We start from the raw sequence: 14,201 nt of genomic DNA, 5'->3' as shown, positions 1-14,201 counted from the left end.
CCGTGCCCCTGACAAGTCAATTGAGGCATTGTTCTTGAAAATCCTCACTCTGGTTTTCTGTGCGCGCCAGAATTAGCTTTTTTTTTTTTTTTCCTCCTGTAAAGTTGTAAGCCAAGGCTAAACTATTTCAGCAATGTCGTCTGCAATGGATACTATGCAGAGTCTGGGTGTGCACAGTTCGCTGTGTTTCCAACCGGTCCTCGCTGCGGACCCTGCAACTTGTGCCACCCCTGTGCTCGCTGCGTAAACACCTGAGCCGCCTTCACAGAGCCGCTTTACCAGCAACCGCATTCCTGCCACACTTGCCTCGCTGTCAGCCCCCCAAGGTCGACTGCGAAATTCGCCCCCAAGTGCATTAATCTGCTAAAAATGCCAAAGGCGCACCGCCCTCCGTGAATTTTCTGGACCCTGTGGTGTTGATGGTGCCTCTTGCCGGAGAGCCAGCTAATCCACCAGCAGATTTGAGAGGCGACCTTCAGGACTGGATGCGGTAGCATCAGAATCCACAGGTCTAGGACAACCGCGGGGGCTGGGGACTGCCCTGGGCTCCTCAAGTGGTGGGCATCGCGGGGCCTGTAGTGAGTGGAGCGGGTCGCTGCTGCTCCCGATCACGGGGAGGGGAGGAGGCACAGCGCGTCTTGCGGTTGTGCCGGGCACTCTCCTAGGGCGCGCGCGCGCGCGTGCACGTGTGTGCGCGCCTATGCATGTGTGTGCGCGTATGTGCACGTGTGTACGCGCGTATGCATGTATGCGCACGTGTGTACGCGCGCATGTGTGCATGTGTGTGCACGTGTGTGCATGTGCGTGCACGCATGTGCGCGCGCAGGGAAGCCGGCACGTTCGCGGCACTGACTGGCGGCGCAGCCCCGGGGGCCTGTCTCCACCTCCCGCTCCCGCAGACCCGCGCCCGGGGCGGCCCCCGGCCCGAGCGCGCAGCCGAGCGGAGCCGAGCGGGGCGCGGCGGCGGCGGCGCGGGGGTGGGGCTGGAGGAGGGAGGGAGGGAGGGACGGAGCGAGCGAGCGGGAGGAGGATCCGGGAAGTTCGGGAGTTATTTGACAGCCGCCGGCGGAGCCGCACGGGACGCGGAGGGCCGCCGGGTGCGGAGGGCGGCGGGTGGAGTCGGGCGCCCGCAGCGCGGGGACAGGACCGCGTGCCGCGCGCGTCACCATGCTGCTCCCGCAGCTCTGCTGGCTGCCCCTGCTCGCCGGGCTGCTCCCGCCCGCGCCCGCGCAGAAGTTCTCGGCGCTCACGGTGAGTCGTCCCGCGGGGACGCGGCCCCCCGCCTCCCCTTCCCGCGCGAGCGCCCGGGGCGCGGGAAGCAGGTGACCCCCGGGAGCGTGGCGCCGCCTCCCGCCGGCGGGGTGCGAGCAGGTGGGGCCCGGGCCGGTGCCCGGGCGGCGGCGTGGGGCTTCTGGGCTCTTCCCGCCGCGTGGGGGGGGGGGGTGCCCTCGGGGTCCCGCGCTTCCGGCTGGCGGGTGGGCAGGGCCCCGCGCGGACCCCGGATTGCCCCTAGGGCCGCCCCCCACCCCGCCACCGGCATTCAGCGGGTCGCGCACTCGCCGGCCCCGCCGGCCCCGGAGCGCGCTCGGCCTCGCGCCCCTCCATCACCGGGGCTCCTCTGCGGGGAGTGGGGTGGGGGGGGCGAGCTGCTGTCCTGGGCCCAACTCCTGAGCCCCCCGTGCTTCGCCCGCCGGCCGCAGAGACCCTCCCTGAGGGAGACTAGGAGGAGGCACGTGACATTAAAAAGAAACCCTATTTTCGCCCGTCTCCGCGGGCGCAAGTCGCGTCCCGCGGCCCCTCCTTCCGGGCCCTCTCCGGGTCCGGGTGCTGCGCGCAGGCAGGCGCGCTCCCGAGCGCGTGGGTCACCGCGGTTGACCGCCGTGTGTTTTTCTTTCTTAGCCGAGACTTCTCTGCAGCAGTCTTGGCCGGCGGCGCGCGGGGCCGAGCCCGGAGCTATGTGCGGGGCCCGAGCCAAGCCACCGGCCGCCGGCCCAGGCCGGGTGTCTGCAGCCCCCAGCTCGGGCGGACCTCGTGGGCTCCGCAGTGTTTGCAAACCCGTAATTAATGCAATCTGCAGAAACGAAAACATTCCACTTAAATGTGTTTTTGAACAAGTGCTTGAGAAAACACGAAGGTGGAGAGAACACCTCTGGTGGAGAGATGCCTTTTAAGTGGCGGGACTTGTCCTCAAGGCGTTTATTGTATCGAAAATACCGGAGGTTTGAAAGGAGCTGTGCTCCGGTTCTGCTTTTCAGCAAAAATTTGAAGCAGTCCTATGAGCCTTTTTTCCCCCTCAGAGTAGTGTGAGGGGGAAAAGACGTTACTGAGTTAGTTCACTGTTCATACCTAAAATTCTTCTGGAACCGTCCTTGGGTCCCTGCCTTGTGTCTTGCAAATGACTTGTAGATTAGAAACTGCTCCCTGGAAGCTGTAAGGAGGTTTTCGCAGGCTCAGCCTTCCTGCAGAACGTTTATCTCCGGGAGAGGCCATCAGACACTGTTTCCTGTGCTTATCCCGGTGTCTACCTCCGTGGCCCGAACACGCTTAGGGCACAAGCTCCTCACAGCAGACTCCTCCCCGCCGCCCCCCCCCCCCCAGTAGCTCGCTGAAGGCCACAGAGAAACAGACCGGTTCTCAAAAGAAGACACTGGCATTTCCTTCTAGAGCTGTGGCCGCGGCTTACCTACCCTTGCCACGATTTTCTGAGAGTGTAAAGGGTGGAGTCCCATGTGCCCGCTCCCCAGGGGGCACCGTGGTCTGTTGGTACCTCCTGGGAAGAGCAGAAGAGGGCGGTTAGCTGTTGGAACCGTTGACATCCCTGTAAGTTCTCTTCTCTCCCTGCTGCCCTTCTGTGTGACATTTACTTCGGGTTTTCTGGCGGCAGGAAAAGCCGCCTGGGGACTCCAGGGCGGGCGATGGCCCTTGACTGCACTCTCCTCCCAGGAGACCTTCTGCCTGAAAGCTACGTGTGCAAACACAGTGCCCTGGCGGAAGAAGATTTTAAAGCCCTCAAATATTTTGGCATATTCCTCCCCATCCCGCCCCGCCATCTGAGAATTCAAGAGGTTGGCCGAAGGGTCACGGGGAAGCGTTGGGAGCCCTGGATCTGGTGTAGGGACCATCTCTTTTCACACCACTGCCTAGTATTCGGGGAGCTTTTGGTTCCTCTGCAAGATTTACGTCTGATCTTCACTAAGTCCGAGAGACCGTCCGGGAGCCCGGGAGTGGCGTCTTCTGGATGGGTGACGACCCTAGACACGTTACTGAGGTTTCTTAATCCCCAGGTTGCTTATCGGTGTCGTGTGGACAAAGTGCTGTCTGATTAGCTTGCCCCGTGAGGATTAAAGATAAGGCTTTTCGTATGGGGGGATCTCTTCTCCCATTCACCTTGCTTTGGATGGCGCCCGTGCCTTTGGTCCACAGGAGGTAGTTTGAGAGACCTTAACTATCGGCTGTGGTGCTGTGTCCTTCGGGTGTGAGGGCACTGGCCTTTCGTGGTTTTCCTGCCCGTCACAGGGTGGTTAGGACGCACCGCTTTGCTCCTGGCAGCTACCCGCGTTCAGTTGAGGTAAATTGTGCAGGGCTGGACAATGTACCGTCTCTCCCACCTTCTCTTGTCACCTAGAGACGGGGATATTCCCCCACCTCTGTGGGTCAGAAGCCCGTCGCACTTGGCTTCCCAGGACTGTGCACCTGCCTGCCTTCCTCCCGACACCGCCTGGTCTGTGTCTGGGCACCGTGCGGTCAGAGTGTCCCTGGGTTCGATCACCTCCACTGCTCTGTGTCCAAGGCTAAGGGAATCTGCTTTGCTTGACCATTATCTTTTTTTTTTTTCCTTCAAAGTTGTTCTTTAGAAATGGCACCATAAAGCCCTTTCTGATGGCTTTTATGATCTCCTGGTCCTCAGTGAGACTTTCCAGTATTATTGCCGATCAGCAGGTGGTGTTAAGTGATTAATCTGCCCTAATTGGGGCCACTTGTCTGCCTTCCTTTAAAAGGTGGGTGAGGGCGCCTGGGTGGCGCAGTCGGTTAAGCGTCCGACTTCAGCCAGGTCACGATCTCGCGGTCCGTGGGTTCGAGCCCCGCGTCGGGCTCTGGGCTGATGGCTCGGAGCCTGGAGCCTGTTTCCGATTCTGTGTCTCCCTCTCTCTCTGCCCCCCCCCCCCCCCCGTTCATGCTCTGTCTCTCTCTGTCCCAAAAATAAATGAACGTTGAAAAAAAAAATTAAAAAGGCCACTAAAAAAAAAAATAATAAATAAATAAAAGGTGGGTGCATCCTAAGGCCAGACTGTGTCCCTTTCTCGTGGGAATGGTTGACTTGTCTCGAGCTATTTCTGTGAAGGGCTGAGACTGTGGCACAGCGTGGGCATGTGCGATCCCTCTTCTTTCACTTTGTCACAAGTGTCGTCGTGTGGGTTTGGACAGACGGACGGCCAGCCCGTCCCTGCAGGTTTCCTTCGGGGCGGCGAGGAGGTGTGTTACGTGACCCCCTTCCCACGGAATTTGAGCTGGGCCAGCGGGCTCACTGTGGAGCAGACCAAGTGCCCACGCTTAGGGGGCAGGCGTCTTGCCACGTCTTGTTGCCAGCGGGTGCCATCTCCTGGGCTCTGTCCGGAGGCACTGGTGGTGGCACTGAGTGCCTCTGTGCACCACACACCCCGTCAAGGGCATCTTGTGGGTGCTCCTCCTGTGTGCCCTCAACAACCTGCCCACAAAGGTTCTGCTGCACCCACGCTGGAGAGTCAGGGAAGCTGCCCCTGCCACTAAGCTGATCTAGCTGTTTCCAGATTCAACCCGGAATTATGTTCCTTCCCTTGGGGGACGGGCATTCCCTGCTCTAATTTCAGTGACACCTTCAGGGACTTTATAAGTCCGCACTCTTTTCCCTCCCACCTTCCCCCTGGGGAGGGGACGTGCTCCGGACTCATTGGTCTGGGGGACGTGGAAGGACAGGGTCGAGATGGCTGTTTTGTGCCCCATGTGTATTTCTTTGCTTTGAAAGAGAAGAGGGGGGAAAGGAATGACAGTGTTTGCTCATACATAAATTTTAAAAAGTGTCGTCATTAGCACGTCCCCGAGAGGGTCTGACGGCAGCGTTTCTGAGCCATGGCGGCGGGGGTGTGTGTGTGGGATGTGCATCGTCCCAGCATGAGACGTGCCCAACAGGCAGTGATTCTGCGTGTTTTCTCCCACTGCACATGCTCTGAGTGCATGGTGCTCCGGGAAGGCCGGGTTTCATTCATCAGCATAGCGGCCACGGAGGCGGCGAGGGAGGAGAGAAGTCACCACAAGCGACAGTCTCCAACCTAGAAGCCCCAACATCAAGACCATAAATAAACACATAAGCAGCCTCAGGCCCTACGAGGATCGGGTGGTAAATGGGCATCGATGTAACGATGACTCAGAACAGCTTTCCAGGCAATTCTATATCAAAAGAAGCCTTCCCGACCCCCTAGGATGTTAGGACAGAGGCTGTTATTAAGATGGGCAGAACAGTGGGACAGAGCGAGGTAACACCTCGATTTCTGAATGACAATTGCACTTTTCTCCACATACCAGACAAAGGCTGAGGATGATGAATCTCCAGTGGGATTTGGCATTAGGGAAGAAAAATTATGACTTAGAAAATTAGAATTGTCCCCTCTCTGTGTCCCCGCTTGATGGGGTTGGTAACGGGGTAGGATCCCGCTATTAACATCCGTACGTGCTTGGGGTCTGAAGAACGCTCGATACGTTAAGTATTTAACCAAAGCCCACAAGAGGAAAGAATTCAGAGAATAAAATCCTAAGTTCACATGGGCTGAGAAGAAATTATTCTCAAAGTATTACTAACAGACATTTTTATGTGGTTTCGCAGTCCCAGGCTGAGAATCAAAGAGCAAAGATTCCTAATAAAACACAAAAACTTGGAGCCAAGTAAAACGTTAACGCATTTATATCGTCAGAATTAAAAAAAAAAAAAAGAAATAATAAATGGAAACTTGTGGACTATCTGGCTAAATTTAACGAGAACTTTTGACAGGAGGGCAGTCTCAGAGTGACGACTAAAACCACGATTCTGCCCAAACTTCGCCGCGTAGGACATACTGTGGCAGGTGACGGACAGGGCTGGCGCAGAGGAGGTGAAGTGCCCCTACGGTGAGTGCTTCCTTCCTCCGGGAGGAACCTTCCGTCATCTACTCGCTTTTCCCTGGTGGTCTTTCTCGTCTTCCTGCCCGAATCACGGCGAGCCTTCTCGGCGTCTGTCACCAGGACACCCGCCATCCGTTAGGCCGTGGCTGCGGTAGCTGGCCCTGAAATCCAGAAGAACCTTCTGATTGCTGTCCCCCACAGTCCCTCCTTGCCAGCGCTGGTGCGTCCCCTCCTCCCGGCTCTGCCCCGGTGGTCAGCTTGCTGGGGGGGGGGGGTGGCCCGGCTGCCATCCTGTCCCCCTGCATCATGTTACGACCCATCCGTTAGCAAGCCCCACGCCTTTGGCGGGGGGGGGGGGGGGTGGTAAGCCAGCGCTCAAGGGTTGAGGTTGCTGGCACGGTCTCTCCCGATAATAATGAAGTTTCAGAAAGCATGAAGAGTTTGAGGTCAACACAATAACGTGTGGCGTGTTTGATCACCGCTTGAGAACACTTCAGTGCGGCCTGGGCCGTCAGCCCCGCTGCATTCTGGATGTTCGCAAACTTGTTGGATTCTGGTCACTTCTTAGAGAGCAAGTTCGTCGGCTTGTTGGTGAAACGGTGCCCAGCCCAGCCCACAACGGGCAGACGGGATGATGGACGTGTCCCGGGCCAGGCCGAGGACATTCTGTCCCGTGGGCAAGGGTTGGCACTCGGGAGGCCATGCTGAGGCCTCGCCGTGAGGGAGGTCGTCTCGGGCCCTGTCCCGTGAGGACTGCGTTGGGGAGCCCTCGCGGCGGGGTCCCCACCTCCCTCAGGGCGGCAGGGGAGGGCGCAGGGCACCTGGAGCCTCGGGGAGACTTTCTGGCCGTCCCATCTGCCCCCACGGCGAGGGTCCTCTGACCAGCGAGCAGATCTGCCTCTTTGCAAGGGTGCCACACTTTTGTGTCTGGGCGGGAGGTGGCCGAGAAGTGTTCGCATGCGCTCTGAGGCAGGACGGACGGTGCGTCGCTGAGCGGGCCGACTGATGATTTTAATTTCTGAGGGAACCTGGTGTTCGTGAAGGACCCGATTTGCCTCTGGGGTTTGGCAGGCGCCCTTCCCCAAGACTTTCCAGCCACCTGGGAGCTCCGGGCGCTGGGGTCCGGCGGCCCCCCTGTGGCCCAGAACCTGACCCCAGCGCAGGGGCTTTCTCATTGTCCTCCCCTTCTTCGCTCGTCGAAGGACTGGACGTTGACGTGCCCTTTCTCCACGCAGCTGGTCTGTTTCTGGTTGACTCTGCACAGGGCAGCTTCCCTCTGCGACCCTGCCCTAAGGATTCCTAGAGCCCTGAGAAATATTACGGGTGAACACAACTGTCACAGAGCCACCCGCACGGCTCCCCGGCCGCAGGGACCCTTCCTTGCATTCCAAATCAAAGTGACATAAAGGCTTCATAACATGCAGTCGCCCCGTGGAGGAGAGCCAATCACGCTGAACTACGAAAGGGAAATTACAAGATAATAAATTCCACAAACGCTGGTAATTTTGAAGACAATGCTCCAGATTCGAAGGAAGGTTTTAGAGCAGAATTTAGTGCATTGTTTGTTCTCAGCTGTGTACTGATTCATTCCACATGGGGTTGGGGAGTGTGTGACCGAGATTTTAAATATATGTAAAATTAATGGAAAAAATAGATCTTTGGGAGAGAGAAGCGAGTGTCCCGCCAGTCTGTGGCGGGCAGGCTTGAGGCCGCCTCGCGCATGGGAGCGTGGGGGTTCCTGGCGGGTTGGGGGTCGGTGATGCTGACGGTGTGTCACCTGTGTGGGGCACAGGTGTCCCTGACACGCTTTGGTGATGTGCAGTCCCCTTCGGCGCAGTGGAAAATGACGTTGTGCTTTCCCATCATACTTTCTTCCCCAGAGATCAGGCACGTTAGGTGCGTTATCAGACTGTAGCGTCTTCACTGGAAATGGAGCCGAAACGGGCCCGCGGGCCCGCGGTCCAGTGTGGGCTCTGCACGGGGCTCGGCTCCCCCCGCCTCTGCCCTGCCCACGGGCCAGGCGTGGGAGGAAGGGGGAGGGGACGGGGAGGCCCCCGTCTCCCGTGGAACTGGCCGAGTGCCGGGGCGTCACGGCCCAGAGTCCCTCATCTTTGGGAAACAGACACATGCAAAGTTTTACACGTTGAAAAGAGAGAACAGAAACGTCTTGTGTCCTGCTCCAGTGGTGTCCACTACGGAATACGATTTGTCATCAGCAGGATTCCCCCTGGAAGGGCTTTGGTTTTAACATGGGCTGAGAATCACGCAGTCTTTAACAATTCGTCTGGGGGCGCCTGGGCGGCTCAGTCGGTTGGGCGGCCGACTTCGGCTCAGGTCGCGATCTCGCGGTCTGTGGGTTCGAGCCCCGCGTCGGGCTCTGCGCTGACGGCTCGGGGCCTGGAGCCTGCTTCCGATTCTGTGTCTCCCTCTCTCTCTCTCTGCCCCTCCCCTGCCCGTGCTCTGTCTCCCTCTGTCTCAAAAATAGATAAAAACATTAAAAAAATTAAAATTCATCTGTATCCAAATCCACAAGAATTTACGTCATCGGTTTGCATGGGCCATTCGTGGAGGTGGTTAGAGAAGATCACTGGGTCTTCTGGAGGCCAGACACCTTGCTTCTCAGGCCTGGGCTGTCTCTCCAGGGTTTAGAGAGCTCTGAAGACAAAGGAACTTGTCCACGTGCCCGGGGCGCCGGCTGAGCATTGCCCCGAGTCTGCTGTCGGCCCTTCTACGGGGATCCGTGGGCCTGAGGCTCCCAGCTTCCTTTCTGGACGGGCTCCATTCTGGGCTCTGGCTGACCCATATCCTTTTAGGAATATGGCCTTCAGTCTAGATGCAAGATCTCAAAAGCAGTCGGTCACTAAGCTGCCAAGCACGACCTTGTCTGAGGCAGTAGTGGGGTGCATCTGGGTTCTCCATGTGGTGACTCTCCCTGTCGTTGTTGTAAGTGGTCTTTTCTGTGTTTTTCCCTTTACAACTAGATTTGCATCCTGATCCCATCATCTCAGATGGGGACTGTCCCCTCTGGCTTATGCAAATTTGTTGAGCACTCGCTCCTCTGTCTTCCGGTAAGAGGGTTGGCCTCCATGCACCCGAGGGACAGGCTAGGATTCAGTCCCGGGAGATGAGACACGGGCACATGTCCGTTTGCCGCGTGGGTTCACTGTGCCAAGGAAGAAGCCCCAGGAGCTCTGGGTATGTCTGTCCCCTCCTCCCCCCGCCCTGAGAATCAGTGCCTCAGAAATCAGCGAAGCCCTACATCAGACGCCCAAGTACACGTTCCTGTGAACCTTGCTCCAAAAAACCCCGATAAATGACAGTTTGTGAATAAGGTCATTCAACCAGCTACGGATACTCCTAATTGTTCTGCTTCTAGCTCCTTGTACACAGGATATCTCCCGGAGACGTGGACGTGGTCTTCTAAGCGTCAGGATGATTGTATCTGGTTCGTGGGACTGGGAGTTCCGTGTGATATAATAACTTGTTTTCACACTCTCTTTCTCTCTTCAAATAGACAGCCAGCTTCCTGTGCTCCTGCGATGTTATCTCGCGTGTCCTCATACTGGCCCTGCCAAGACGCTATATATATTTCGTGGGCGTGTATATTTTAGATTTTTGTAAGCCTCAGGATAAGGAAAGTGAGTAACAGCTGTGACCTGAACATACACGTTTGCTAAGGTGTAGCTTTGCCGAATCTGCAGATATGTGTTCCTGATAATCAGGTCTTCATTCTTCGAAGATTGATCTTTTGGAGGGAGTGGTCGCAGACGGATCATTCTTTGCATTCAGAGCTGTGATCCAGGTGGCGTCCCGGAGCCCTTCCTAGGCACTCTGGCCAGCGGGGCCACCTTGACACCCGGCTCAGAGAGCACAGGTGTGGTCGCTCCGCTGGGTTTTATGCTCAGGTGCTAACGTTCCGGCATCAGCCACAGGGGGGAGCCCGAGAGCAGCCGGGCTGCGGCTCCAGGAGGGGCTCCTGGGTGGGCTTTGGGGTTTGACCGCCAGCCGAGCCCCCGCCACCTTGACATCGAGAAGACCCCATGGGCCGCTGCCACTTAGTGTGAGTGCAGGCGCCACATTCAACTCCCCAGTTTTAAAGATTTGACTCAACCTGAGGAGATGCTAAATCAGGGAAGGGAGAAACAGGGACACTTTTAGCTGATGTTTCTGGAAGCTGTGTTTGGAAGTCTGGGATCAGCCTGTTGAATTCGGGCTGTTGCTCAGCTGTGGGACAGGCGCGCCGTGTTACTGGGGTAGAACGGTGGCTCTAAGCAGCCAGTCGGGGGCGGCCCCCGCTGCCCCCGGGACGCTGCGAGATGGGCTCACTCAGCGCGTCCGATTGTTATCGGAAGCAGTGGCTTCGCTTACTTTGTCCTAAATTGTTATTTGCTGTCCTCGTGCTCCAGGGACAGAAGCTCTCAAACAGACTACTCTATGATGGATCTTCCCCGGAAAACGATCGTGCCCCTTCCCCAGCTCCGCGGGCTCTTTGCACACGCTCCTGTGGACCGCTCACCTGCACGGGCTTGGGGGCCATTTACATTGCTTTGTGGCCCCAAATCGGAAGAACATTTAGAAAAGTCCTTGTTGGCCCCATTCTCATTCATTTCGTGTCCAGACCTCTTCTCTCTGCGCCTTCTGCCGTCGCTGGGTGGCCCGCAGACTGGGCTCTGGAGGCTGTCAGGAGGCCATACCCACTGTTCTGGGGTTTTCCAGACCTCCCCAGGGCCCGGTGTTTATTCCCAGCTTCCTGGAGGCTGTCAGGGTCCCTGTGTGGTGCAGGGTAGCCCTGCGGGTTGCTGCTGGGACGGGGGGTCTGTCCCCGGGCTCTGGGAGTCCTGGAGTGCGGCCTGGGCCGCGAGGGGCCCTGGCCTCTGGTCTGCGTCCCTCACAGGGCTGCACACCCACGCCCCGGGCTCGAGCAGGCCCTGGACGCTCAGGTGGGGCAGCCTGTGTCCTGCAGAATCCGGGCTGAGCAGCTCTGAGTCCAGTGCCTCCCTGGGGGCGGGCACGTCCGGGCCGATGCTTCCAGGGTGCGATCAGACAGGAGGCGGGCCAGCAGCCTCCCAGAGCTCGGGTCCAGCCCCGGGGGCAGTGCTCCCTGAGCACCCTTCCTTCCCCGGCGGCTTGGCACCTCAGCCCTTTCCCCCCATCCTTGTTCTTCTTACCTAAACCCCAAATTCAGCAAAACATGACAAAATAATTGGCAAAGCAGGGTTAGGGGTTCATCTCTCTCTCTCCCTCCCTCCCTCGGCCTCTTTCTTTATAGCTGTCTCTCTGTGTCTCTTACGCATTTCTATCTCTGTCTCTGCCCTTGGGTCTCTTGACGTCTGCAGTGTGCGTGGGGTCACTGCCTGCCAGCCTCACCCTTGCAGCGCCCCCCCCCCACCCCGTCCTGGCCTCGGGCCTCGGCTGCCTCTTTGCATCAGCAGGGAGGCCCCACAGGGAGGATGGAGAGGCCCCTAGGTCGTCGGGCTCTGTGAGCTGAAATGTCTGAGAACACATGAACTAACCCAGAACTTGACTCGGCCAAATCCTAACCGGGTTTTGTTTTAAAACATCACAACTTTTTAAATTAACTCTCTCTCCCATACTTTCTGGGCTTCCCAGTTTCTTTGAGAGCTCAGGGTAGTCCTGCGTGCCTCTGCGGCTGTGAGGTCCAGCTCCGGGGGCTCCCAGGGGCGAGCGCGGCAGGGCGGGTGGGGGAGCGGCCCCCAGCTGTGCTCGAGGTGCCCGTGACCCACGTGCCTGCAGCCCAGCGCCCCGTCCACGTGGCGGGGGGCCTCTCGGCGCGCGTCCCTTGGAGCAGAGGATGCCCCGGGGGACGGGCCCGCGCAGTGTGTAAATAAAGTTGCGACACAGCGGTTCCGGCGTCGGACGTGCTTGAGGGCCGGGGGGCGCGTGACAGACGTGCAGCCTCCCCCGGGCGCCTGGTGCTGCTCCCAGGTCACCGTCCAGCCGCGGGGCGCTCCGTCGTCCCGCAGACGAGACAGCTGTGCGCCACGCAAGCCGTGTCCGGCTGGAGGCGTGGCGGGGGGCAGGTGCCACGGGAGGGGGTCGCCGCTTTCAGAAATGTTGCGGGAGGGAGGAGGGGGTGGGGGCGGAAACTACGAAGACAGGCTCCTGGACAGGGGAGAGGGTCTCATGAGCCCCCCACCCCTGCCCCGGGCTGCAGGGGTCGGGGAGGGTGGGGGGTGGGGAAGAGCAGGAAGCTCCCCGAGAGGGCAGGCTGGGCAGCTCCGGGAGCCTCCAGGGGTGTCAGCAGGGGTGCGGCTGTGGTGCTGGGGCGGGGGTCCCTGGTGCAGGCTCCTCAGCTGTCTCTCGGTTAGGGCGGGAGCTCTCGCTGCGGGAGCCTGGATGGGCCATGGGGGGGGGGGTGTCCGCTTTGGTCTGATTCTCCTGTAGGAGTTTTCTTGAAAATAGGCCAACGTTGTAACAGTAACAATTTCCCGGTGCTGCCTTTCATCCCAAGAGTTGCTGTCTCTGTGCAGAGGCGGAAATGAGAGCAGGAGGGAGGCAGGAGGAGGGGGGCAGGAGGGGGGGCAGGAGGAGGGAGGCAGGAGGAGGGGGGCGGCAGGGCCGGCTCAGCCCTGCGAGCCCAGGTGTACCCGGAGGCTGCACTGGGTTCCCCGTCGGAGAGGCTGGCTTCTCTCTCATCGCCTCAACTTGGAAACGTTCATGCTCTCTCTCCTTCCCTCCCTAAAATTCACTTTCTGAAGCATATTTGAGACTGCTTCGCTTTATGGAGGTTACCTAACAATCAGGTAGGACAGTGTGGACAGAAGGACGCAGATTTCATCATTGCTCCTGGGGCCTGACTCAACATCACTGGTGTCAGATGTCCCGGCCCAGCCGTTGGGTTGGTAGTTAAGCTGTGGAGAGACAGGAACCCCACAGTGAAGGAAGAGTGAAAAAACCCTACGGCCATCCTGATGTCACCCAAATGGAGGGAGGACCCTGGGGAAGCAATTGCTCTAGACTCCCCAGTGCGCATTCCGAGTGTGGTGCCTGGAGGGCACGTAGGGGTGCAGGGGCCGTGCAGGGTGGTGCCGGGGCACGTGGGGGATGTAGGGGTGCCCGGGTGGCGCAGGGGCACATGGGTAATGAGCTCGGGGTCCCCGCCAAGTGCCTGTAGGGGCCGCACGTGGCTTTCCAATTGTGGAGGGTGGCAGTGCCCTGGCCGGCCCCTGAGTGTGCGGATACCAGCGGAGGACCGGGGGACAGACGTTCATGCGGGCAGGTGGGCCTGGGCCTCCCGTGGCGGTGTCACGATGTGAGGGCTGGTTTGTGAGTGGTGCTAAGCCAGGGGCCATTTGAAAGCTTGTCGCACACATCACTCTTGAATGACAGACACACTTGTGAATGGTCACAGCTTGTGAGCAGGGAGATGGCTAGGTCTGTGGGCCCAGTGAGCCCTGGGCAGGGGTGGGGTATGCATAGGGCTGGAAGGAGGCAGGTGGGTGGAGGGAGGTGGGGCTTGAGGAGGTGGGACGTGGGCAGAGGTGGGGTGGGCGGGGTGTGGAGGGGGGAGGGGCGTGGAGGGAGGCAGGGTGGGCGGGACATGGGCGGGGTGTGGGGGAGGTGGGATGGGTGGGGCGTGTGAAAGGTGGGGGGGTGGGTGGGGCGTGGAGGGAGGCAGGGTGGGCAGGACATGGGCAGGATGTGGGAGGTGGGGTGTGGGGGAGGCGGGGTGGGTGAGGGTGGGTGGGGCCTGGGGAGGTGGGATGGGCGGGGCATGGAGGAAGGCGGGGTGTGGGCGGGTTGTGGGAGGTGCAGTGGTGGTCGGGTGGGGAGAGGGGTGGAGGGCCCTGGCATGCGTGGGCGTGAAAGGGATGGGACTCTGGGTGGTGGGCATTCCCAAGGGACAGTCCTTCCCTGGTGTTAACCTGCATCCCGTGGCCTGGTTTGGATGCACAACAAAGCCAAGCTGCGTGGAGGGTCCCTCCCACGCCCGCGCTCTTTCTGTGGATCGGGACCCCCGTGGCCCCCTAGTAGGGCTGCTCCTGGACACGTTTCTTGCTGCTACTGGGTGGTGACAGTGACTTGGGTGTGGGCTTCGTGTTTTGGCG

At 59.3% G+C, this 14,201-nt stretch overlaps 1 protein-coding gene across 5 annotated transcripts in view; it reads left to right on the top strand.

The window, feature by feature from the left end:
* Positions 1-1,011: 1,011 nt before the first annotated feature.
* The window catches only part of SMOC2 (SPARC related modular calcium binding 2), a 165,123-nt gene continuing 151,933 nt past the window's right edge, over positions 1,012-14,201 (top strand). For all 5 annotated transcript variants that reach the window (XM_027056432.2, XM_027056431.2, XM_027056430.2 and 2 more), the window contains exon 1: positions 1,012-1,251. In XM_027056432.2, the coding sequence (XP_026912233.1) occupies positions 1,168-1,251 (84 nt within the window). In that variant the 5' untranslated portion in view covers positions 1,012-1,167. The remainder of the gene's footprint in view (positions 1,252-14,201) is intronic.

Source organism: Acinonyx jubatus, chromosome B2, assembly GCF_027475565.1.
Source record: "Acinonyx jubatus isolate Ajub_Pintada_27869175 chromosome B2, VMU_Ajub_asm_v1.0, whole genome shotgun sequence".
NCBI classification, from domain to species: domain Eukaryota; kingdom Metazoa; phylum Chordata; class Mammalia; order Carnivora; family Felidae; genus Acinonyx; species Acinonyx jubatus.
Note: the sequence above shows the minus strand (reverse complement) of the source record. Positions and strands in the feature narration are given on the sequence as shown.